This window comes from Anser brachyrhynchus (assembly GCF_964034855.1).
Source record: "Anser brachyrhynchus genome assembly, chromosome: Z".
In the NCBI taxonomy this organism is placed as follows: Eukaryota; Metazoa; Chordata; class Aves; order Anseriformes; family Anatidae; genus Anser; species Anser brachyrhynchus.
Window position 1 is genome coordinate 25,151,719 of NC_137697.1, and position 24,559 is coordinate 25,176,277.

Here is a 24,559-nt window from a genome sequence, read left to right on the forward strand (position 1 = left end):
AGAGGACCCCGGTACCCCGCGTTTCATCGGGGTTTGGCGGCTCGTCCGCCGGCGCGCAGGACCTGAGGCGCCCCACAGGGGGCAGAGCCGAACCCCAGTTAAGGAACGCGGGGGCCGAGCTCCAGCGAACCAAGCCACGGCCGGGGCGGAACGAGGCCCCCTCAGCCCCCGCCCCGCCCCGACGGCTGCCCCCTCACGGCCCCCGCCCAGCGGCCGCCGCCGCCCCGCCCCTCGCCCTTTGACTCCCCGCTGTCCCCGCGCTTCCTGTTCCCAACCACGTGGGCGCGGCGGGATCCGCGGCACCGGCACCGGCACCGGCACCGGCACCGGCGGGGCGCGGCATGGCGGGCGGCGGCGGCTCCTCCTCGCAGTGCCTCAGCTACGCGGGCTGCAACTTCCTGCGGCAGCGCCTGGTGCTCGCCACGCTCAGCGGGCGGCCGCTGAAGATCCGCAAGATCCGCGCCCGGGAGGAGGACCCCGGGCTCCGCGGTGAGCCCCGGGGCAGGGCGGGGGGGGGGTCCTGGCTTTCCCCGTCCCGCCGCCGGAGCGCACGGAGGCCGAAAGCAGGCGGCCGCGGCGTGCCCGGGACCCGTCGGGGGGTGCCGGAGGTGGCGACGTGGCTGCGGTGGCCGCAGGGAGCTGGGCTTCAGGGGGCTCGTGCCCGAGGGCGGCAGGCGGCGGGGAAAGGGAAGGGAAGGGAGGTGAAGGGAAAGGAAGGGGGGGGAAGGAGAATGGGAAAGGAAGGGAAGGCGCTTGGCTCCGACCACGTGGATCCCTCCGAGGGAAGCCTTGCACAGGGAGCTGCGCTTCGTCCTCTGTCCCTCGGTATCCCCGTCACCCCTACGCTGAATGCGCCCGGGCGGTGTGACGGGTACCGAGGCGTGTACGGGTGTAAAAAGCTGCCTTTGAGCGTGGGCTTTGGTCGCTGGTGTGTGCGCGTGTTGGTGTGCGCGTGTTGGTGTGCGCGTGTTGGTGTGCGCGTGGACCCGTGTCTGTGGGTTGATGGTGCCAGCCAGGTGCGGGGTGCAGCGCTTGCAGTGAGCGGGACAGTCACCAACACGTCATACCCGTTGAAAGCTCGCAGTGGTGGCAGAAGCAGGAGGGCTGGCTGTCGCCACTCAGTTCAATTTTAGGTAAAGTGCGAGGTTCAGAATGGGTGAGAACATTGATGCAGCTCTGCCTTCTGAGGATGCTTCACAGTATCACAGATTTCTAGGTTGGAAGAGACCTCAAGATCATCGAGTCCAACCTCCGACCTAACACTAAGTACTCCACTAAACCATATCCCTAAGCTCTACATCTAAGCGTCTTTTAAAGACCTCCAGGGATGGTGACTCCACCACCTCCCTGGGCAGCCCGTTCCAATGCTTAATAACCCTTTCGGTAAAGAAGTACTTCCTAACATCCAACCTAAAACTCCCCTGTCGCAACTTTCGCCCATTCCCCCTCGTCCTGTCACCAGGCACGTAGGAGAACAGACCAACCCCCACCTCTCTACAGCCTCCTTTAAGGTAACTGTAGAGAGCGATAAGGTCGGTTCACAGCTAAAGATCCTCCTCTGAAGCTGTCAGAATATTCGTATGCACTTGACTTAACATATACTAAGAGCCAAAGTATTTATTACTACCACAAAAAGTTTGGTGATGAATTTTGTGATTTTTGCTAAATTTATAGGAGGTCCTTTTCCAAGCATGGACTAAAATGTAAGCTATGACCATAACAGAAAAAGAGCAACAAACGCTGATTTATGTTGGTACTTCAACGTGCAGTTCTCTCAGCTTTTCATGACCAGAGCATTTGCAGTGAAAACTTCTCTATGAGTTTGCATTCCAAGAGGGAAATGTGTTCACAAGGATGCACTTTTGTGCTGGGAGAGGTCCCACTGCTGTCATACAAACTATGAGTTTAGAAATTATCATGACAGAGAGCAGAACCAGCATTGTGTGACTAGTGCATCAACAGTATTATGCAAATATTAACAAACTGTAATGTCTGCAAATAGCTCTTTTGTTTAAATATTCGTTGCATCCTAAAAGCTTACATGGGAAGAAAAATCAGAGTATTGTCTAAGAAGTGAGATAGAACTTCCTTAGCAATAAAACTACAACTTACTGACCGTTATGCAGGTGTATTTGGTCTTAAAACTAACTGATTTTTGAACTCTGCGTAAATTTTGTTGTCTTTTGTGCCAAGTCTATACCAACCTGGGATCCCTAAGAATGAGACTATTGCCGCTTTTTTAATATATGTGCTTGTTCTTTCCCACATCTGTGAGCAGGATTCCACACAAACAGGAGAAACTGAGTAATTAGCTGAGTAAGCTGCTCTAGGGCGCATGTTAAGCCAAAGCGATGTGATGGGGAGACTTGTGTTTCTCTAGTCTTACTTATGTTGTTGATAATTTTGGAAATGAAAAACTATGAGATCTGCAGATAGCCGGTGGTGACTGTGTTTGTGGAACAGCTGTGTGGCTGTAGCACTTCACAACTGAACAACAGCTTCGTTAAGACTTTGCAGAGGGTAATGGGAAGCTGTGATTAGCTTGTGGTACTTAACTACACAGGGTCCTGCTGGCTAGGATTTTTGCATATATGCAAAAGTGACTTTTGTATTGAGCAAAATGTAAATTGTCAAAGGCTTTATCCTGGACTTGAGTGATCCTTTAGACCACTATGATCAAATATACCAACTTTCATCACTTGCTCTCCCTTTGCTGTGTGCAGGGGAGAGCTATGTGGATAATCCAGCAGTTATCTCTAAGTGCATCTGAGTTGATTTGAGACATCTGTAAGCATTAAGAGTCAAATGAATGCCTTTGTTCTCATGTGAACTGCCTTTTCTCATGTGGTGAAATTAAACTACAAGTTGAAGAGTAAAGAGTAGCCTTACTGCCTTCAAGGGAGAGTCATCAACACATATTTTTCCTGTGACCTTTTTTACTGTTTTCAGGAGTAAATTTTAAGTAACTTTAAAATTCTTTCTTTGTTCTACTCCTCAGACTTTGAAGCAAGTTTTATTCGCCTCATTGACAAAGTGACCAATGGCTCTAGGATTGAGATAAACCAAACAGGTGAGACCTTTTTCTCTTCTTACTCTGTTCCAGTCTTCCAGACTGTATCACTTGCTTCATTGAATTAAAAGCTACAGCTTGACAGGTAAGTGTTTAGATAGCATTGACTGAGTAGATTAGTAATAACCAAGGAGAGAAGCTTTATGCTAATAGATTGCACACAAGAACATCAGTGCTCCACCACAGTGCAGTGCAATAAGGAAACTGTATTGCTCAAGTTGAAGACTGATGTTTGTTTGGTATGTGGGATCTCCTAGTGGTGGAAGGTCTCTCTGAACCAGAGTGGGGTTTTGTACAAGGCAAAGTTTGTACTTGCCCAGACATGCTCAGAGAGGAGTTGGTTTGAGTGAGAAGCATCCCATGTAGAAATCTCAGCTGGTTCTTGTCCTCTCTGTGTTACAGGGGATTTTAAGGCTTGTTGGTCAGTAAAGCAGATGGCATACCACTAGATATGCTGAGACAGCAATGTCTCAAGTCTGTTGAAGATTTAGTTTCTGTGGAGGATGCTAGTTGCTTGTTTCAGCATTCTGGCAATTGTTGAGAGGTTCTTGATATGGGGGGAGGAAGGGAAAGCAGGAGAAATGATGTGCAAGATAAATGGGCAGTCATCTGCCTCGACCCATTTATTAAACGTAGACACAGAAGCGGTGGTGGTGGAAGTGCTGCCCATTTTGTATAAATTCTTCTGTTCCCAGTGTGCTGGTTCACATTGTTGCAAAGTGTCTTTTTGCTGCAGTAATGGCTAGTGTGCTGCCAGCACTCTAATTTGATTCCCCCTTGGCCTCCTCCCCAGGTACTACCTTATATTATCAGCCTGGTCTTCTGTATGGGGGCTCATTAGAACATGACTGCAGCCCCAGTCGCAGTATTGGCTACTACCTGGAAAGTTTGCTCTGCTTGGCACCTTTCATGAAACATCCACTGAAGATTGTCTTGAGGGGAGTAACAAATGATCAAGTAGATCCTTCGGTAAGTAATAAAATTTAAGTACCAGAGATTTTTTTTCTTCTAAACAAAGTTCAGGAAGAAATCTCTGAAATATACTGTGTTTCTGTCATCTTTCATATCAAGAAGTATTTGGTATTACTGCATCTGTCAGCAAGCTTTCTGAATCAAACATTACTGAACTGTTCCCTTTGATCTTTCTAAATTGCATTTGGTAATCTACCTTTGGAGTTTTGCTTTTCTACTGCTTCTGTTATCTCATTTGGAAACTGTAAGTGTGATGTGAGGACCTTCCACTGGTTTACTTCTCCAGTTCTCTTAGAAGTTAGATGCGTTGTTTCTCCCACCCCACTCACGCATTTACTGTAAGAAGAAGAAGAAATTATCTATGAAATTTGAATGTGACAGAAGGAATCTTCCTCTCCTGATAGATGCTGGATATAGCTGTAATTATGCCGCTGTGGAGCCTTCTTTCTGTTAAAAGTCACATGGCAGTAACAAATGAAAGTAGCGAAAATACTGCATGTAATTGTCTTGATTCTTCAGAAAGAAGCTAAATGGCATAAGTAGATCAAATAACTATGGGGTGTTTGCTTTGATTTGTTACTGATGGTTTACAGTCCTTTGTTTAAATAGTCTTGTTACAAGAATTATCTATGGGGATCATGGGATTAAAACACTGAGGTAATGGTTATGGGTTATGTTGGTTGTTTTTTTTCGTAATGGCTTTTAGAGAACAGCACTCCTTTTTTTTTTTTTTCCTTTCAAATGCCAACTAGAGCCTATTTTCCTCTGAGTAGATGAGGGGAACACTGTAATCAGAAAACTTAACAGTATTTGTAATCATTTTAAACTGTTTAAATATAATTGCAGATATTTCACAAGCCTCTGAGTCCTGCTATTATTTAGGGCTTTTCAACTGCATTTATCTTGTCACTTTACAAACTGTGTTCTCTCACCTGTGGCTCTGTGAAACACCCACGAGCCAAAGGATAATTGAAGTGCTGTTTAAAAAATAAATCAAAAACAAAATAAAAAGGGAAGCATGCTCTCTAATCTTTCAGTCACCATTATTAAAAATGTCATAGAAATAGTAGGCAATAAGAATCAAAGTTGTCTTTTTTGGCTGACTGCATCTTTTTCACCACAAGGGAGACTTTTTTTTATTGAAGAATTTAGAGAGGAAGACTAGTCCAACCTGAATGTTGTTTTCAAGTCAGTTTGGACACTTACCTAAGCAGCTGAATCTTGATTTTGGAATTTAACTCTTGTCTGGGGACTGGCTGGGCCTCGGTCAGCAGGTAGTGAGCAATTGCATTGTGCATCACTTGTTTCATGTATTCCTTTGTTGTTGTCGTCGTTTTTCCTTTATTTCCTCTTCTGTCCTATTAAATGGCTTTACTTCTTTTTCTGATTACTCCCTTGCCTCCCTCAGGGGGAGAGACACCAAAAGGCTATGTGGTACTTAGCTGCCTATTGGGTTAAACAACGTTGATCAACAACTTTGAGGAGTTTTACAAGATACTTTGTACAGCACATGCCTCTGCAAGTTGCTGAAACTAAAAGCACAATTTCAAGTGCTGTCTTAAATGATTTTTGTGCTCAGGAAACTCGGTTTTAAATTGATTTGTCTTCTCATTGTTCAGTAAGCAGAAGATGCTTAGCAGCTGGGTGAAAATTTATTATTTATGCATGCCCCAAAAGGGATGCTCAGATTTGTCTATCCATCTACACACTTTCTGACTGTCCAAAGGGAAGAAGGAAAAGAAAACCACAGTGAATACTTGTGGGTCGTTTAAAATATTCAAGGAGTTTTGCCTGGTGCTCTTCATGTAAAAACCTCTCAATCTCAAGTTAGTAGCTACAATAAGCAAGTATCTGCTTATATTTATTGCAAGTTGTTGTTTGGTTTTTTTTGTTGTTGTTGTTTTGTTTTGCTTTTCTCCAAGTTTAGCTTAGTTTCTAAGAGGAATATCATGTTCTTAAACATGTATCTTTATTTTGGAGCTAGGTGAAGTCTGCAGGAAATATCCTTCCATGAGTGAAAGCATCCCTAAGTTAAGTAGCAGGAACACAGAGGGAGCCATAGAAGTGGGACTTCTCCCTCATGGTAGCAGTGAGCAAGTAGGTTGACCCAGTGGGCATTCTGAAATCTGTCAGCACTGAGCTTGCAGCTTTTACATCTGTGAAGACAGCCTCGCATATATGTTGGATACAATTGCTGTGCTGTGAGTTTGAGCTTGCTCTTTGCCGGACACCCTCTGGTTGGGAGGACAGACAGAGGGATCACAGTAGATCTCCTGCTGCAGGGAGTAGAAGTGGACCAGGCAAGAGAGGGTGTTTCTAAAGGATGGCTAGTGGAAAGAAAGCCTTCAGCTGAGTTCAGTGAGGCATGGTTCAGGCAGAGTTCCTGGGGTATAAATCGACTATGTGTTTGTTTACATATACTAATAGCCCACCAGTGGGTTGCAATGAAAAGCTCTTTCACAGCTGGCACCATTAGGGATAACTCTGCAAGCAGTAATTGGAGGGATAGCATGGCCTCTGAAATGCAGGGGAATGTGCACTTTAGCCAGTTTGGACCATAGTGATGATAATGTGTGTGTGTGTTGCATCCTAAATGAGAGGAAAATGAAATAATGCTTTGCTTGCATTTGTCAGGAAGAGATCTCCATGTGGCTTCAGAACACTAGCCTAACCATTGACTGGAAGCCTATGTTTGCATCATGCACTGTGTATTTCTACACAACCACTGGTGGGACCTAACCCTGAATAGCTTATGGGGCCAGTCATGCATGGGACTGGCATGCAGAGGTGTTATAGTTTTGGGTTTCTCTTTACAAAGACATACCCCCCCATACCCCCCCCCAGCGTCTGTTAAGTGCCTTTTTGAAGGGAATGGAGGTGCCGTGCAACTCATCACTGTCTTAGTTTCTTTTCCTTCTCTATGTGTTGTGTTTTATTCGGACAGATAATACAATGCTGTGGTAACCTAGTTTTAGAATAACTGTTCTTAATGTTCAGGCTTGCAAGTGCTGAAGCGTTTTATAGCTGTGCCTTGGGACTTTCAGTTGAAATGATTTTCATGATGGCATGAGACTAGCATATGAAGTTTTGGCTTGGGAGCAATAAATTTCAGTGTTAATCAAAATTCAGCAGTTGTCTGTAATTCCAGGGGGAAAAAAGTTTTTCCAACAGACTTGAGTGTTCTCTTTTTTTTTAATTTGCTAAACTCCGGTGCACGCACACAGTCTAGGTCCCTATAACCAAACATAGTGCTGTATGGTAGGGATAAATTCTGTTCTGTGCAGTGTTAATGGCTATGTAGACCAGCTAATGGCTACCTAGGAAAGGGACAAGCACGTGCTGTTGGGTCTCTTTTCTGTTGTTTTCTTTTTTTCTTTGTGTTTGGTTGTGTTTTTTTCAGCTTTGCACTAGTTAAGGGATTCTGCAAACCATTTGATTCTTTTACTGTTTTGAGGACTTCTTCTTTTAATCATTGACTTCCTTAAAGGTAAAAGGGTTGTATTTACACCAACTAGTTTGTGAACAAGCAATGGGACTTGAAACTTGCAGCTTTCTGGCATTTGTGGTGAGGTATGCCCTCAGTTGTTTGAAGCCTTTGTTATGGTAAACTTGATGATGTGTTGTCTGCTCTGAATATGGAATAACTTCCCTCCAAGGTGAACTGAAAGATGGTTTTATGGTTGAGTGATAGGCATGAGCCTAGAAAATAGAGTTTTTAGTCTCAGTTCTGCTGCTGTCTTCATTTCCAGTGAAGTACTTAACCTCTTCTGCATAAACTTGGACTCATCTGTTGATCAGAACAACCTTTTCCACTGCCAGTTACCTTCTCTGCTTAGGCTGCAAATTTGGAACAGTCTCTTACTGTGTATCTGTCTGGTACCCAATAAGTATCATGCCTGGAACTTGTCTGAGGATTGAAAACTACAGCAAGTCTTGAAAATCTTGGAAACAGACAAACCAGACTCAAAATTGATCCAGCTTCCTAATGTTGCCATAACAGGCTTTCTCCAGAGGTAGGCTTCAGTCCCTAGAATCACAAAAGTGGATATGGAGGAGGGGAAGGGATTTCATATCCTACACGGTGAAGCTCTTATTTTTTCACTGTTACGTGTTGTTTCAGAAGAAAAAGGGATAAATATTGTGTAACCTTAGGCGAGCCAGACAAGCACATTGAAATTTCATCACTTCTGACAGTGGTATTCCTGTGTGTCCATGTGTGTGCATGTGCGTGTTAGTGAAGAGTTTTGTTCCAAAAGTCAAGTATGTGTGATTAATGAATAATACCAAGAGGCTGGATTAAGGTAGTAAGGGGCTGTAACTTGTATTTCTTATATAAATAAATTTCTGACTGTTTTTTAATGAAGACATTAAAATGTTGATACTTTCTACCATTAAAAGCAACGCCAAATCCCTGTCTGTGAGAAACAAAATATGCTGGATAGAAGAATTTGAAAAACGAGAACTGTAGCATACACTTGTAGCAACTCAGCACTAACAGGTTGTTTATAGCCTTGTAGATGAGGTATATGCTAGTACTTTGTCAATGGCTTGTACTGTCTGCAAAGCAGAGAGAATGAAATTCAAGGATCGTGGATTCTGGTTGAAAGCATGGAAAGGAGGGTGCTTTTTTCTGACTACTCAAAGTGCTGTCTACCGTGTGCCTGTTTTCTTCTCCACCTGAATTCTAGTTCCTCTTCGGTCATGTTGTACTGGTCCCATCTCTCCCAAGCTGTTTGTCTTGTGTAATTCCTTCTGCTGTTGCACTGCTAAATCATTTTTGTCACCTTCAGCAATGCTACTAAAGTTTCAGCAGAAGAAAGATGACGACAAAGGACAGTTGTTGTCTTAGTTAACAAACAGAAGTACCAGTGGCAAGGAAGACCCTGCTGAGACCCAGATTTGGTGAGCACCTGGCTCAAAGGGAGTATGTGGATGATTTGTCACCCACTTCAGATTCTCCTTTGTCAACTGGAATTACCTAGAAGCTTCTGTTTCCCAGAAGCAGATGGAGAGAAGCTCTTGACAAAAGGATGAAGTCCCTCCCGGCAAACAAAGGGCTTCCTCCAAAATATGAAGGTTCTTGCTCTCATCACAGATTTAGCTATAGGAATTTTTTAGCAATGTCATAAGAATATCATTTTTTTGGGTAACTGTTCATCAACAACTGGTAACTGCTCAGAGAAACAAATGAGCAGTTTTAGCCAAAACCTAATAAAAATCAGACTGAGGAAGAAATCCAGAATAGGAAATTCCATCTCCATAGTTTGCTGTGGCAAATTTTGTGAGTAGTGAGATCTCGTGCCAGTTTGAGTAGCTGATACCTGTGCTGCATTCCTGTGTCTGCCCTTAGAATACCTAGGACAGAAAAGCCTCATCCTTGTTAGGAACCTCATAATTCAATGATTTTTAAATTACTGACTTAAGTAACTTCCAATAGAGAGTCTGCTTTTTAAATTTTATATTTTGTAGGTTGATAACCTTAAGGCCACAGCTCTACCCCTACTGAAAAAATTTGGAATTGATGGTGAAGGTCTGGAAATCAAGGTAAGAAAATATTTCTCTTTGCCAGCACAGGTTGAAATGATGCTTTGAACAGCTTCATGGGACTGTACGCTTTTGGGCAGCGTAACCATACGCAGAGAAGGGCAGTGCTTGCTGCTCTTTCTCTAGCAGATATCTAGTCACATCACACGTTAAATTGCCTCTCCTTCTTGGTAAGTGTTAAATAGCATGGTAGCCACAGTGAGTACTGGTCTGTAGTAGAAGACATGTGAAGGCTATGGGTAGAGAACATATCAAATATGAGTGATCTTCTTTGTTTCCTAGAGATTTTTGCAAATTAAGAAGCCTTTTTGCTTTCCTGTTCCTCATCAGTTAATGTAATGTATTGTTCATTCCACCTGTTTTTGTCCCATGCTTAGAGCTAGTGAGAAATAATCGAGTCTTTTTTTTACCAGCAGAGGAGCTGGATCCATATTTGGTTGATTAATGTTTGCTTCCAGTTTAGGAAATAACAGTAAATAAACTTTTCTATAAAGAGTACACATTTCACAGGCTCAATAAATCTGAGTGAGGAATAGGTTTTTAGGTTCAAGAGGAAATTATAGTCTTTCAAAATTAAGAACGCTCATTTAAAATGTATGAAGGCCCTGCTTGTGCTAACAGTCTTTACATGCTCCACCATGTCCTCCCAGTTCCTCCGCTAACCCTGCCAGTGGCCCAGAACCCCACTGTAGTGTTGCTGCAACCATCAGGCCCTGCACCAGCGAAGCTACAGCACTGCTGGTCTCCAGATCCCCACAGCCCTCTCCATCCTGTCCCTGTGGGTGTTCCCAATGACCAGGGCCAGGGCTGACCCCTGGCTAGGGTGGTAGGACCAGCCTGGGATGGCCAGGCCTTTTTGTGGGAGTGAGTTCATTTTGGTCTCACCTAAGCATGTCAAGCATCAGAGAAATGATGCTTTCTTCAGTCTTCAGCAGTGAGGTACAAATTCGCAATTAGAGACAAGTAGTACGCCAGTGTTGTCTCCCTAGTAAAGGCTGGGGGGGGGTTGTTTGATTCTTAGTTTTTGATGGTGTTTTCTAGTGTTTGTTTTTCCACCACTGAGAAGCCATGCCTACTATACTTGAAATGAGAGAGGTGAGGAGTGAAAAAATAAATCTTTTATTGCTTATATGTTTGGTGGAAAAAAAAACCTTTCTGCTTTTAGGATGTCTTTTTCTCACCTGCGCTCACATAGTGCTGGTAATGATAACAATTTATTTTATGTGAAATAAAAGCTATAATTTTTGAGCATGTATATACATTATTTGTGTTCTTTACTAACCTGTTTTCTCCTCCATTACTGTTTTTAGATCAACCGGAGAGGAATGCCTCCCAAAGGGGGTGGAGAGATACTGTTTGCTTGCCCAGTGAGAAAGGTCTTGCAGCCTATTCAGTTCACAGACCCAGGCAAAATCAAGCGCATCAGAGGAACTGCGTATCCTTCTCTTACCTTGTTTTTTAAAAAATTGCTTTTAAAGAAAAAAGTCTCCCAGCTTAGAAGTCCCAGAAGCATACCTGTGTCACTGAGTACACATGCAGACAACACACAGTGACTTTCCACAGAACAAAAACAAAATCGGATTCCACCAGCATGTCTCAAAAGCACTGTGTTCACAACACTGTTCAAAAAGCAATAGTGAACAAGTAAATAAATCTAAAACTGAACAGTACCTTTCACAACCTTTTCAATAGCAAAAAAAAATAGTTAAAATACCTTCCATGATATACAAAACAGCACTAAAATAGATGTGTTTTGTCTGTAAATCCAGGAGTAACAAATGTAGTTTTGTTATATGTCAGATACTTGGCATCTTGGCAGTTGACGAGTCTAGCAGAATGTTGGATGGGAATTTAAATTTGAGTTCAGTTTACACCTCACTGCACGCATGTGAACTAAGCTTTCGGTTGTCTTACCAAAACCAGTTTGTTAGCTCTTTGTCTGCAGAAGTATCATTGGAGATAGAAGTGGGGAGGGATTTACTCCCTCACAAAGAAAAGGGCAGAAAACATAGTCAATGTCTTTTTCTCTTTTGCTTATTGCTTCTGTACGATATGTCATGAACCTGCTGTCACCATAGGAAGAAGGTAAAAATCCCTCACAGCAAGGTATACTGAATGTTGTAATTCAGGAGCTCCAGCTCTCTTGAGAGTTATCCAACTTGTAGTTTGATTTGCAATTATAAGAATCTCAAATGTGGTCTGACTTTGATCACTCAAAAGGAAAGCAGGAATGGGGGCAGGTTTCCTGCCAGAGGCACAGACTTGCAGCCTATTCCTCCTTTTACAGTATGCCGTCGTAATTGTATGCAAGAATGGGACACTTTGACCTCTCTCTTTAACTGCAGCATTTGGATGAGTGCAGTGTTGCCAAGTGAGAGCAGTTTTACTGTGTGCATGGGCTGTTGAAAAAGAAAGGGGGCAGGTCAGTGTGCTTGTTGGTTTTCATGGTCTTCAATGAAGAAAGTAAATTTTTTTTGCCCTGTTTATATCTGTACTAAGTAGTTCTATGTTTCTGTGTGATGGAGGGAGGAATGGTCATGGCATTAGTGATATTTTTATAACTTCACTTAAATATACAGTGCGGTCCTGGGTGACGTTTACTGGAGTTGATTGATGTATGTGAACTACAGGTTTTCGATCTCCCACTTTCCTTTGACTTCTCCTGGATTTTTTCTCAGGGATAGAGGCCTGCTTTTGGTAAGCCAGGTGAGGGGCCCACTTATTTCAGTTTGGACTTGAAGTGGTCCTTCAAGCCAGTAGAAAACAAAACATTTAGACACAAGCGTTTTGGTCTTTTATATATGCATTTTTGTCCCTTCAAGATGCAGCTGAACAATTCTGCTCCCTTACAGCTGGGGAGCGTGTGTTGCAGCAGCTTTTTATACTCACCCAAAATGATGAGTGCAGCAACTGAAGAACGATCAGTTCTCTGATTATTATTTACTGATTTTGCCCTTAAGAACTTAACACTTCTGGTCTGCCTCCTCCACAAGAGCATACAATAGAAACTTGCATAAAAGGAGGTTTTCTTCAGCCAGCTGGTAGGTTTGAGAGATGATTTCTGTGTTGCCATGTGCATGTAGGTATAGGTGTCTGGTTAAATGCAGAGCATGAGTCTGTACTAGATGGGATGGAATTGGGAGTAGAAATGTGTCTTACATGTTTGAAAATCTATTGGGAATATCACTGAAATAGCATGTGAGTAAAAGGGCACAAAGCATGTGCAGAAAGGTGGTAGTCTCTTCTTCCCCAGAACATTTATCTCTGAATGCTGAGTGACTAGATAACCAGTAAATTTAATACTTTCAGAGCACTGCAAAACAGTTGGAGAGAGCAAAGTTTTTTCCTTTAGCTTTTTTTTAATTTTGTCTTTGGTAAAAACATAATTTCAACTGTCCAGTTTCTCCCCAGTGGAAATGAAAAGAAAGGATTTCTTGCTGCTAATTCAGAGAAACTTCACCCATCAATATCATTTCATAAGATATAAACAGCGTGCAGGACTTCCTGCATCATAAGAAACTACAGGATGAATAAATAGCTATTTAAAATCATTGAAGGGCATCTTTAAGACAAATTTTTTCCTAGTCATACATAATAGGTTCTTGTGTGCATTTCACCTAAGATATATCAATGAAAAGACTATAGAAAGCACTAAGCATATGTTCTTTAAATACCGGCTGTGCTAGGAAAGTGGAGTAGCTTTCATGGATGAATGCATAGGACAAAAACATGTTTTCTGAAATAATGCGTTGTGACCTCTTGACCACTTTTGTCTCTCTGATTTTTTTTTTCATGATCACAATTCCTTAGCTCAGAAATGTAGATACTCTGTCAGAGTGTCACCACAGATGGCAAACAGAATGGTGGAATCTGCAAGGGGCATCCTGAATAAATTCCTCCCAGACATTTATATCTACACAGATCATATGAAGGGGGTCAGCTCTGGAAAGTGAGTATCCAATTATTCGCAGGCAACAGAAATTCAGTTTGGCATTTGTTTGTCTGCTAGTATGCTCTAATCTGTAATTTTTCTGAGCTTTAGACTATGATTTTCTGTTCTGCTGACATGAAATAAATATTCCTTACAGGAGAAAATGGAATGATTCACTAGATAACCATTGTTTCACTCATAGAATCATCAAGGTTTTTTCCAAGACCACCAAGATCATCTGGTCCAACCATTGCCCTACTACCACTGTCACCCACTGGACCATGTCTCCAAGTACCAGGTCCCACCTTTCCTTAAACGCCCCCAGGGACAATGACTCCACCACCTCCCTGGGCAACTTCTTCCTGTGTCTGACTACTCTTTATGAAGAAATGTCTCTTAATTTCTAACCTCAACCCCTCCTGGTGCAACTTGAGGCTGTTCCCTCTAGTCCTGTCACTAGTTACCTGCAAGAAGAGGCTGACCCCCAGCTCCCCACACCTTCCTTTCAGGTAGCTGTAGAGAGCAATGAGGTCTCCCTTGAGCCTCCTCTTCTCCAGACTAAACAACCCCAGTTCCCTCAGCTGCTCCTCACAGGACTTGTGCTCCAGGTACTTCACCAGCTTCGTAGCCCTTCTCTGGACACGGTCCAGGGTCTCAGTGTCCTTGTAGTGAGGGGCCCAAAGCTGAACACAGTACTTGAGGTGTGGCCTCACCAGAACTGAGTACACGGTCACCGCCCTTGTCCTGCTGGCTACACTATTCTTGATACAAACCAGGATGCTGTCGGCCTTGGCCACCTGGGCACACTGCCAGCTCCTGTTCAGGCGAGCATCAGTCAGCACCCCCAGATCCTTTTCCTCTGCACAGGTTTTGAGGCACTCTCCCCCTAGCTTGTAGTGCTGAATGGGGTTGTGGACAAAGCGCAGGACCTGGTACTTAGCCATGTTGAACCTCATCCCATTGGCCTCTGCCTATCAATCCAACCTGTCCCTCTGCACGGCCTTCCTACCCTCCGGCAGATCGAAACTTACCCCCAACTCGGTGTCATCTGCAAACTTACTAAGAGTGCACTCAATTCCCTCATCCAAATCATCAATAAAGATATCAAAGGAGGTGGGCCCCAACACCGACCCCTAGGGAAAACCACTGGTGACCAGTTGCCAGCTGGATTTCACTCCATTCACCACCACTCTCTGGGCCTGGCTGTCCAGCCAGTTTTTAACCTAGCAAAGAGTGTACCTGTCCAAGCCATGGGCTGCCAGCTTCTCCAGAATACTGTGGAAGACCATGTCAAAGGCTGTGCTGAAGTCTAGGTAGACTATGTCAACAGCCTTTCTCTCATCCACCGGCCAGGTCACCTGCACACAGAAAGAGATGAGGTTGGTCAGGCAGGACTTGCCTTTCATGAACCTATGCTGACTGGGCCTGGTCTCCCTGTTGTCCCCCATATGGTGTGTGATTGCCTTCAAGATGACCTGTACCATCACCTTTCCTGGCACCGAGGTCAGGCTGACAGGCTTGTAGTTGCCCAGGTCCTCCTTACAGCCCTTCTTAGAGGTGGGCGTCACATTAGCAAGTATCCAGTCCTCTGGGACCTCTCCAGATGAGCATGACAGCTGATAGATGATGGAAAGCAGGCCAGCAGTCACATCCACCAACTCCTTCAGCACCCTCAGGTGGATCCCATCTGGCCCCATGGACTTTTTAACAGTCCAGGTGGAGCAGCAGGTCTCTAACTGTTTCCACCTGAACTGTGGGGGTTTCTTCTACTCCCCATCCCAGACTTCCAGATCGGGAGGCTGAGTTCCCCAAGGGTAAGTGGTCTGGCTAGTAAAGACAGATGCAAAGAAGGCATTAAGAACCTCAGCCTTTTCCTTATCCTCAGTAGTTATGTTCCCCCCTGTATCCAGTAAAGAATGGAGATTCTCTTTGGCCCTCCTTTTGCCATTAATATAGTTATAAAAACATTTTTTGGTAACCATAGTGGCCAGGTTGAGCTCATGTTGAGCTTTGGCCTTCTGGATTTTTTCTCTTCATATCCTGGCAACTTCCTTGTACTCTCCCCAAGTTGCCTGCCCCTTCTTCCACCAGACATAAACTCTATTTTTATCCCAGACACACAGCAAAAGTTCCCTGTTCAGCCAGGCCAGTCTTCTCTACTGCCAGCTCATCTTATGGCAGGTGGGGACAGCCTCCTCCTGTGCCTTTAAGATTTCCTTCTTGAGGAGCATCCAACCTTCCTGGACCCCTCTGTCCTTCAGGGCTGACTCCCATACCAGTGTCCTGAACAATTCAAAGTTTGTCCTCCGGAAGTCCAAGGTAGCGGTGTTACTGATTCCCCTCCTGACTTCACCAAAAATAGAGAACTCCACCATGTTGCGGTCACTCTGCCCAAGACAACTCCTGACCACCGCATCTCCCAGCAGTCCTTCTCTGTTCATGAACAGCAGGTCTAGCAGGGCACCCCCTCTGGTAGGCTCACTAACCAGCTGTGTCAGGAAGCTGTCTTCCACATACAACAGGAACCTTCTAGACTGCTTCCTCAGTGCTGTATTGTATTTCCAGCATATGTCTGGGAAGTTAAAGTCCCCCATGAGAACAAGTGCTGGCGATCGAGTGACTTCCACCAGCTGCTTATATAACTCCTCATCCATCCCTTCATCCTGGTTTGGTGGTCTATAACAGACCCCCAAAGAAGCCCGTTTGAGCCTGCGATCCCCGTGTGCAGTGACGTGGGAGGCGAGTGGTGCAACTGCTAGGCTACCGGCGGCCCCTTATGGTACAGGGTTATAAACTCTGTGTCTTTTTAAAGAATGTAGTACATTGTTTCTGCCCTAAAAGACAGGCTGAGCTCTGTTTAGTTTTAATCCTGTTACTCTGGAGTGAGTGAAATTATGGTCAGAGGTGCATTGGACTAATGTTTAAATATGACTCTAGACTTTCTGATGGAAATGGTAGTATTAAGGATGGGACAAAGCTGTTTTCTAAAGTATTTGAGCTATATGGGTTGTCCTCTGCTTTACCGTGACATAAACAGCTGCAGTAGCGTCCTTTTACCAAGAAGAACTGAACATTTATTTGAAGTATTAATTTACTGTACTTCCACAGATTTTTGTTTGCTCGAAGAACACAGATGTGTTGCATATGATTCAGACAATTTTACTGATACCTGTCAGCTTTGTTGTCCTCTTGTCGCTTTTCTTTGAGGTTGAAGATCTGGATAACTGTTTTATTTGTCTTTTTTTCTGTATGCTCAAATCCAAGCATGCACGCTTTTTCACTGTTTCTTCTCCGTGAAGTATTACCTTCGAGATACTATTTTAGTTTCATAAGCGTACACATCTAAAATTGTTGACTTTAAAGTATTTTTCCTTTTTTTCTGATTCTCCATCATATTTAATATTCCAGGATAGTAAGTCTTGTGGCTCCAGATTATTAACAGTAAACGAAATTTTGAAACCTCTTTTTCTGGGAGGTGTGAAGTTTTGGGGGTCTTTTGTTGTTGTTGTTGTCGTCATGGGTTTTGTTTTTTTTGTATCTCTCTATAAAGTGGAAAATTGAAATTAACTTGGGTTGCACCATTACTTTTTCTACTTGCATGATTAACCAACGCAGAGGAATATATAATAGTAGGGGAAGAAAAAATGAATTCCCCTTTCCATCTTGCTGGTGCCTGTCACTCTCTGCTGCTGCTGTGCTATCTCATTGAGCACGATTATAGTGACACTTCAGAAAAGTTTTTCTTATTACCTGGTTCTGTTACTTGTGTGTATATGTGTTGGCAGGACAAGGAAGGAAAGTAAAACATGTCTTGTTTCCAACGCTAATTCCCAGGGACGAGTAAGAACAGCGGCCTATCTGTGCCCAGCCCAAACCAAGCTCTGATTTCAGAATACAGGATCTTGAACTATATCCCTTGCACAGTGACAGAAGCTTCAGGAAATAGATCTGAGCATCTTCTTCCACCTGTAATGTCTTTCTGAACAAAAACTTTCTGGTTCTGTTTATAGAATTTGCAGAAGAATGTTTGTGCAGATACTTCCTAATCCTGTCTGCGTATGGATGAGGCACTAGATGATTTTGTTTTTTGTTTAGGCAATTTGCCACATGCTACTGAACGCTAACAAAATCTGCTTGTAGGTATAATTACTAAAGGATTTATGTCGAAGCTGTAGCCCCTAAGAAATAACATCTTTGACAGTGTTCTTGTCTTGCTGTCTAGATCTCTCTCAGTCTTTCACAGGAAGGAAAGAAGAAGAGAAACATCTTTAACATATTTTCTGTGTTGCTTAGCAAGTACAGGCAGTTGAATATATGTGGGAATCACTGATAGCTTTTTGTTCACTCCCTACTGAATTGCATGTAAAGGACTTGTTCTTCTTTGACACTGGAAGAGTGTGTTGTGGTAGTTTTACCCTGCTGGGCAGCCATACTCCACCACAAGTACTCTTTCACTCCCCCTCCTCAGAAGAAGAGCAGGGAGAAGAAAGTATGCTGGGAAGGAAATGAAGTCTCAAAGATTGAAATAAGGATAATTTGATTAAAGGGAAAAGAAAATGGGGGGGGGGGGGGGGGCGGGGAACAAGCAAAGACCATGTGGAAACACAAAGGGAAGAAAAAAAATTCTCTACTTCTCATCAATGAGCAATGCTCAGTCACGTCCTGGAAAGCAGGGCTTCAATACATGTAGCAATTGTTTGGGAGGACAGTCTTCATAACAACAGCTGCACCTTCTCCTTCCCCTTTCCCACCTTTTATTGCTGATTGTGACACCACATGGTGTGGAATATCCCTTTGGTTGGTTTAGGTCAGCTGCCCTGGTGATGTCCCTTCCCTGCTTCTTGCCCACCCCCAGCCTGCTGGTTCTGGTGGGACTGGAGGAAGTCCTGATGCTGTGCCAGCACAGCTCAGCAGCAGACACAACACTGGAGTGATACCACTGCTGTTCCAGCTACAGGTGCAGAGCACAGCACTGTATGGGCCACTGCAAGGAAAGTTAACACCATCCCAGCCAGACCCAGTACATGTGTTTACTGGTGATTAGGCTTTGTTTTTGTGATTTGTTGGTGTCGGTGGTGTTCCTTACTGTTCTGGGTAGGTTTGGGGTCAGTGGGACTGTTTTAATTAAGTTTGGGTAGTGGAGGCAGCAGGAGTCCAGAACTGTGGGAAATCCTGTAAGTGGAGGGAAGCTAACCTTATTTTGAATGGCTAGCTGTTAGTGTTCTTCTAGAGTCTATAAATACAAAGATCTTATGTTTTTTTTCCCTTGTTATAGCTATCTGATTTCTCAGCAAGCCATACTCAGACATCTGTTACTTTGTTGTAGCAAAAGTGTTTCTTAACACTCACAGTAGCATTTTTTAGGATCCTAAACTCTCAGTAAAACGCATTTTTTTTCTTCAAATTGTATGTTCAGAATTCTTGTGTGGTTGTAATGATTTGGATGATATTGAACTGTAAGTGAAAAGAAGTGACTGGAAATTCAAGTAATATGAATCAGGTTCTTTTATCCTCCTTCTTGATGCTAGGGCTATGGGTCTGATCTTGCTACGTGGCGAAGCTTCCAGGGAAAGAGATGGATTCCTAAAGAAAGTCGGTTTTGTTTTTGTTTTTGAACATAACAGAGAAGAAACTCCAGATACTTTAGAAATGTTCATCAAATTTTTTTTTAACAAAAATTGTTATTCTGAGGCTTGATTGTTTTGTTTTTTTAATTACTTTTCTTTTTAAAGAGTTTGTGCCAGGAATATCCAGCACAGTATATTTGGCGCTAATGATAGTGGGTTTAACTTCTAAATTAATGTTTTTTTCAGGATGAATGAAATGTATAGAACAGGAATTTTGTCAGTAAGTCCACATTTCCAGTAGTGTCGTATGAGTGGAGCTGCCTGTGAATCGAGGAGGAGGTTGACATTTCTTCTTGGCTTCTTATTCAATTTTGTTTTCAAATCAAATGTGCTTTTCTTACAGATCTCCAGGATTTGGCATGTGCCTTATTGCAGAAACCATCAACGGCACTATTCTCAGTGCTGAGCTAGCTTCAAACCCTCAGGGCCAAGGAGCAGCTGTGCTTCCTGAGGAACTTGGCCAGAATTGTGCTAAGCTGTTGCTTGAGGAGATCTATAGGGTAAGTGGCCAATATGTTTTGTGTGTATAGCTGAAGGGGAAGAAGGTGATGATATATTGATGAAGCAACAGGTGATTTGGGGGTACCCTCAGACAGGCTGAGTTCCAAACAGAAAAGTGATCTGATGCTACAAGCGTATTCTTGATCCAGATGAGGAGTGGTTTTGAATGGATCATTTACTGGTATAATGAGTTACTCTGCCATGTTATTTCTTGTGTCCAGGATATGTTACTACAGATCATAGTAGAGACAAATTTTGCTTTCATTGCCTTCTGTCTGCAGCAGAGGTCACTTGGCTTCATGTGGTCACCTTACATTTCTAATCATACGACATAAGTGTTAATGCACTAGCAGTAGCAATGGGGTGTTGTGAGTGGGAAAGTATGAGAAAGAGGAAGGAAGGAAAAAAGTAGCTAGCCTCAATGCTGGCCACTTCACTGTGGCAATAACAAACTCAAATGTCCTGAGGTTTGTTGTATGAGGAACTGACTAAATGGTTTGTTAGAAAGGACGTAGGACAGAGTTTCCGTAAGAATCTTAAGTGCATCACAATTTCCCACAGCATGATTATTTTTATTAAAATGCTTGTTTTCATTTGTGGTGAGACTTCTAATAGATGACCACCTCTCAGTCTAACAAATTATTTAGCAATTACTGAGCTTCTGATTTAATAAAGAACCTATCAACTCTCGTTGTGTATCTCCACTGATGTTAAAATAAGCAGTTGTTAGTGCTGACAAAACACATTTGGCCTTTAGGAGGCAGCCATTTACAAATTGTACTCAATGTCTTAATAAATAAAGATTTATTTGCTCTGAAGTAGAATAACCTGTTAGGACATGGCAAATTATTTAAAATGCCATTAATAATAGCCTGTTTTAGGTAATGTAGTCAGTTATAAAAATACCCCTTAGTCTTAGACCTTACATCCATGCCAGTGGATAGGTTGTTCATCTGTTATCTTTTGCTTTCTCTGCTGCAAACACATTCTTTATCTGTCTGAATTACCAACCTGCCCACTTGTTCCAGTCTTCAACTATTTCTTTATTTTTTTTAGTATATGCTAGAACTCAAGTATAACCCTAACATTGCCACCGAAAAGTATTTCATGTATTCCCTGCTGTGTTTAAAACTTGTCTTACATGCACCATGTTGCTAGAGGACTTTCCCTCTCCTCTTAGATGCAAGCAATGAAAAAGATTCCAAAAATACTCTGCAGTTTCCCTTCCCAAACAGCTATATAGATGCTTACGAAGGACTGTGTCATTCGGAGAGACAAAGAATACAAGTACTGTTAGAGGTTTGCAAGCACTCTTCTGTCTATACAGACTGGTAATGCTGTTATTGGTAAAACTGCAAAGGATCATTTCTAGTCCAGGGTTCTTATCTCAGAAGTGCCACAAACAGATTTTTTTCCTGGGTACAGGTCAGACCCCTTGCATTTGAAAGTCTAGCATGCTTGGAGAGCTAACAGCCAGTGAAACCATCTCTACATTTCTACAAGCGATTGTGTAGCAACAGTTAGCTATTTTTGAGGGGTGAATTGTAAAATCTTCATTTTTTTTTTTTTAAAAAAAAAAACAGGTAAAATTCAGTACACCTGTTACTTTGCGTAGACCTCTTGGAAAAGATGTTCAGGTAGTCAGATTAAAGCAGGCATGAAAATCCAATTTCTACATGTTTTTATCAGCAGCAATAGCTTCTCTTTTCCCTTGAAAACCGTCCAGCACTTGACAGATTGAAACTATTGGGGGGAGTCTGTCCAGATGATATACTTTCTGTGGAGTCAGAAGTCAGAACTACCAAAATGAAGAGGACTGAAAAGGCCATGACTAGATGATTTTAATTTTGGACATACTGCAGCCATTAAATGTGTTCAGTCAAATTCTGCAAAGCAAACCTAGATAGTACATATCTCAGGACAACACAAAAAGGTATTTGGGGAACAGACAAGTCTTTGAATGATGAACTGATGGGGCATGGGTTTTCACTGTTTTTGAAGATCAGACTCTTAGTGAATGAGGCTGTTAGCTGTGGCCTTCCATGACAAAGTTGGCACTTGAGTTAAGCAATTTATGTTATGACACAGAGTGCTCACCAACAATTAAAAAAAAATGTTTTTCTTTTCAAGCTTGGGTCAGTTTGATCCAGTGTTGACACAAGAGAGGGTATAAAAAACACATTGCAAAGTGTGTGATGTTTGCCTGTTTTGAATGTACTGTGTATTTTGTTGTTGTTTCTTTGCCTATATAACATGTCTGGTGAAACAGTAAAAAGTTTGGAAAGTTGTGCATGGGACAAGAACAGACTGCTTTGAGCAGGCAGTCCTTAAGACCCACTCTCTTTACACTTGTTACTCACTGAAAAAAGGGCTTGGGAGAATTGTTCTCCCTGTGCTTCAATTGCCTGTTTTCTGCTCGAAACTGTTTCTCCATCTGTGCCTTATCTGTAGGTACTGTGCTGCGGGGGCTGGAGAGGTTTTATCAGAAAAGAGCATCCTGGCAGCATTGAAGATGATTCTCTGCAGAGGGTTTTAGCAGTCAGGGTCACCCACACTGCTATTGGAGTTCATTACTGTTTAAAGGGGCTCACAGGCATCTCTTGAAGTGCTTGCTTAATGCTTGCTATTAGATGAACTTTACCACATAGCAAATCTAAGGAGTTGAGTCTTGCTATACTAAGTGCTAAATGGTGCCTATTACTAAACCTTCAAAAAGAAATTGAAGAGGGCATGTGATTCTGGGAGTCTGTGGAGCTTTTTTTAATGTATCTTTGTTGAAGGAAGGATATCAGAGCTAATTGACTAATAGTAAATGGCACAGTGCTAATTACAGGGGCCCTGAAAGAGGGACATGGAGTAACTAGTTTTGTCTTTAGAAATCTGTGTGCAATTCTTACATAAGCTTAATTGTAGAAGGGCAATAAAGTAAGCGTCCCTTCACGCATTTGAAAGGAGCTAGTTATGGGAACTTTATATAGTAGATGATTGACAGGGTGGAAGGGCCTGGAAGAACTGGAAATGAAATGAATGCTTATATCCCTAGTGATCAGGGGAAACTGGGGAGGATGTAATACCTAATTAAGTCTGAGCTCTTCTGTGAGGAAAGTTAGAGTTGTTACGGGAGCTTGGGAGGGTGTAAGGGGTAAGGCTGTTCAGTGTAACTAGAGGTAATACAAGTGAAGCATTTCACTGAAGGCTTAACTTTGGAGATGACCTTGCTTCAGTGGGATATGTCTCAGCTCTATCCCACTGAAAACAGTTTTGCATTTCACCTAATGAATGATACACCTCAGGGTGTATTGAGGCATGCAAGTATACACCACACATGTAAGAGAGAAAATTGTGTGTATCCTAAAGTGTTAGCAAGACTTAATTCAAGCTGGGTTCAAGCTCTGAAGAATAATCCTTTTCAAAACACTGTTGTCAAACGCCCAGAGTTATTTTTGTTTGTACATATAGACTGTGATATTTGTATTGCAGCATTTCAAAATTGACTGGATTTTAAGTGGCCTGTGTCTCTACTTATGTCCTGGATCTGGCTCTGTTGTCAGTGGAAACAGTAATGGAGAAACTACCATAAACTGAATCAACATGAACTACAAACTGCATCCTAGGCTGGTAACAGTGACGGCTGTTTTGGAACAAATGTCAGCAGTTTAGCTCTGACTTTGCCCATCCCATTTCTAGTGGGAGGATTGTTCTTTTTGCACTCCTGAGTAAGCAGCAGGTAGATTGAGGGAGAAAAGTTGGCCTCCCTGGGAGTGGCATCTCTTTGTATTTAATTTGACACAAGCTACTGTTCTGTCAGCATTAGATTACAAGCAAATCACTTAATTTGCCTGTATGGCAATTGCCTGTGTGGGAATGGGCATGACAATACATTGCTAATGCTCAATAGTAGGGATGACTGACTCATTGCAGCAAGGGAGATCTTGTGAGCAGCTAAGATCTGATGGATGCATCATGTGTTGATATATCGTACAGGACATGGCAGCTAAGATCTGATGGATGCATCATGTGTTGATATATCGTACAGGACATGGTTGTCTCTGCTAATTGAAGCTTTTTTTGTATACTAGGTCATAAATTTAGGGATTAAAAATAGACGTTTTATAATGTTTTCAGCTTTAAAAAAAAAAATCATCAAAAGGTAAAGTTTTCATCCAAATGGTAAAGAGCATTTTGAATTAGTAGATGACTACAGATATAAAAAGTGCTTTATCAGGCATACATCTTTCCAAATGCTCATCTGCTTCTTCTACGTGTTTCAGATTTGCAAGTGCAGCTGGTGAGAGCTGTGGCTCTAGGTTGCACTAGCAAATTCTGGTGGTGCTTTGTTCATTCAAGAGAAAACATAATTTTTATCATTCCTGTAGATAGCATTAGGTTGAATACATGAACCTCTCAACGTTGGTGTAGTAGGTTCACCTAGTTTAAATGACAAGAGCTGCTGTAAAAGTGTGTTCCTATGAGTTAGATCATGGTGGAATATGTAATGAAGATGTCTCCTTGATTGTGGTATACTACTTGTTACATGAAGTGCAGAATTTGTTTTTTTTAAAAGGATGGGGCTGAGGCTTGTCATACTGATACAAGGCCATCTTGAAAATTAAACATTCGGTATCTCTCCTTGGAAAGGTCCTTCTTTCTGTACTCTTAATGGGCAAGTATGCTCAAGTTGTCAAATCATTTTTTTTTTAGTCTATCTATTCCAGAATTTATTTTGCTCCTCCCTTGCCTGTTTGAATGGTGATAGCTCTGAAAATGATGACAGTTTTCTCTTTGCCCAGAAAGGTAGTTGCCAGTTTACCTCATTAGAGAGTTCAGTTTTAAAAGGATGGCTCTGCAGTTTTGCTTTTTCCAGAGAGCTTGTAGAGGGTTTAGCATCTGAACCTGAACCTGAACCTGCAGGAA

The 24,559-nt window shown here is 42.6% G+C and overlaps 1 protein-coding gene across 4 annotated transcripts in view; it reads left to right on the forward strand.

The window, feature by feature from the left end:
- The first annotated feature begins 235 nt into the window (after positions 1 to 235).
- RCL1 (RNA terminal phosphate cyclase like 1) overlaps positions 236 to 24,559 on the forward strand; it is a 35,368-nt gene continuing 11,044 nt past the window's right edge. For 3 of the 4 annotated variants that reach the window (XR_013943775.1, XR_013943776.1, XM_080574456.1), the window contains exons 1-7: positions 237 to 489; positions 2,999 to 3,070; positions 3,864 to 4,039; positions 9,512 to 9,586; positions 10,897 to 11,021; positions 13,410 to 13,535; positions 19,488 to 19,644. Coding sequence is in view for 2 of the 4 variants with exons in the window: in XM_080574456.1 (XP_080430582.1) it covers positions 342 to 489; positions 2,999 to 3,070; positions 3,864 to 4,039; positions 9,512 to 9,586; positions 10,897 to 11,021; positions 13,410 to 13,535; positions 19,488 to 19,644 (879 nt within the window). In the remaining 2 variants the exon portion in view is untranslated. Of the gene's footprint in view, positions 490 to 2,998; positions 3,071 to 3,863; positions 4,040 to 9,511; positions 9,587 to 10,896; positions 11,022 to 13,409; positions 13,536 to 19,487; positions 19,645 to 24,559 lie in introns of all 4 variants that reach the window. The other variant, XM_080574455.1, reaches the window with a different exon arrangement.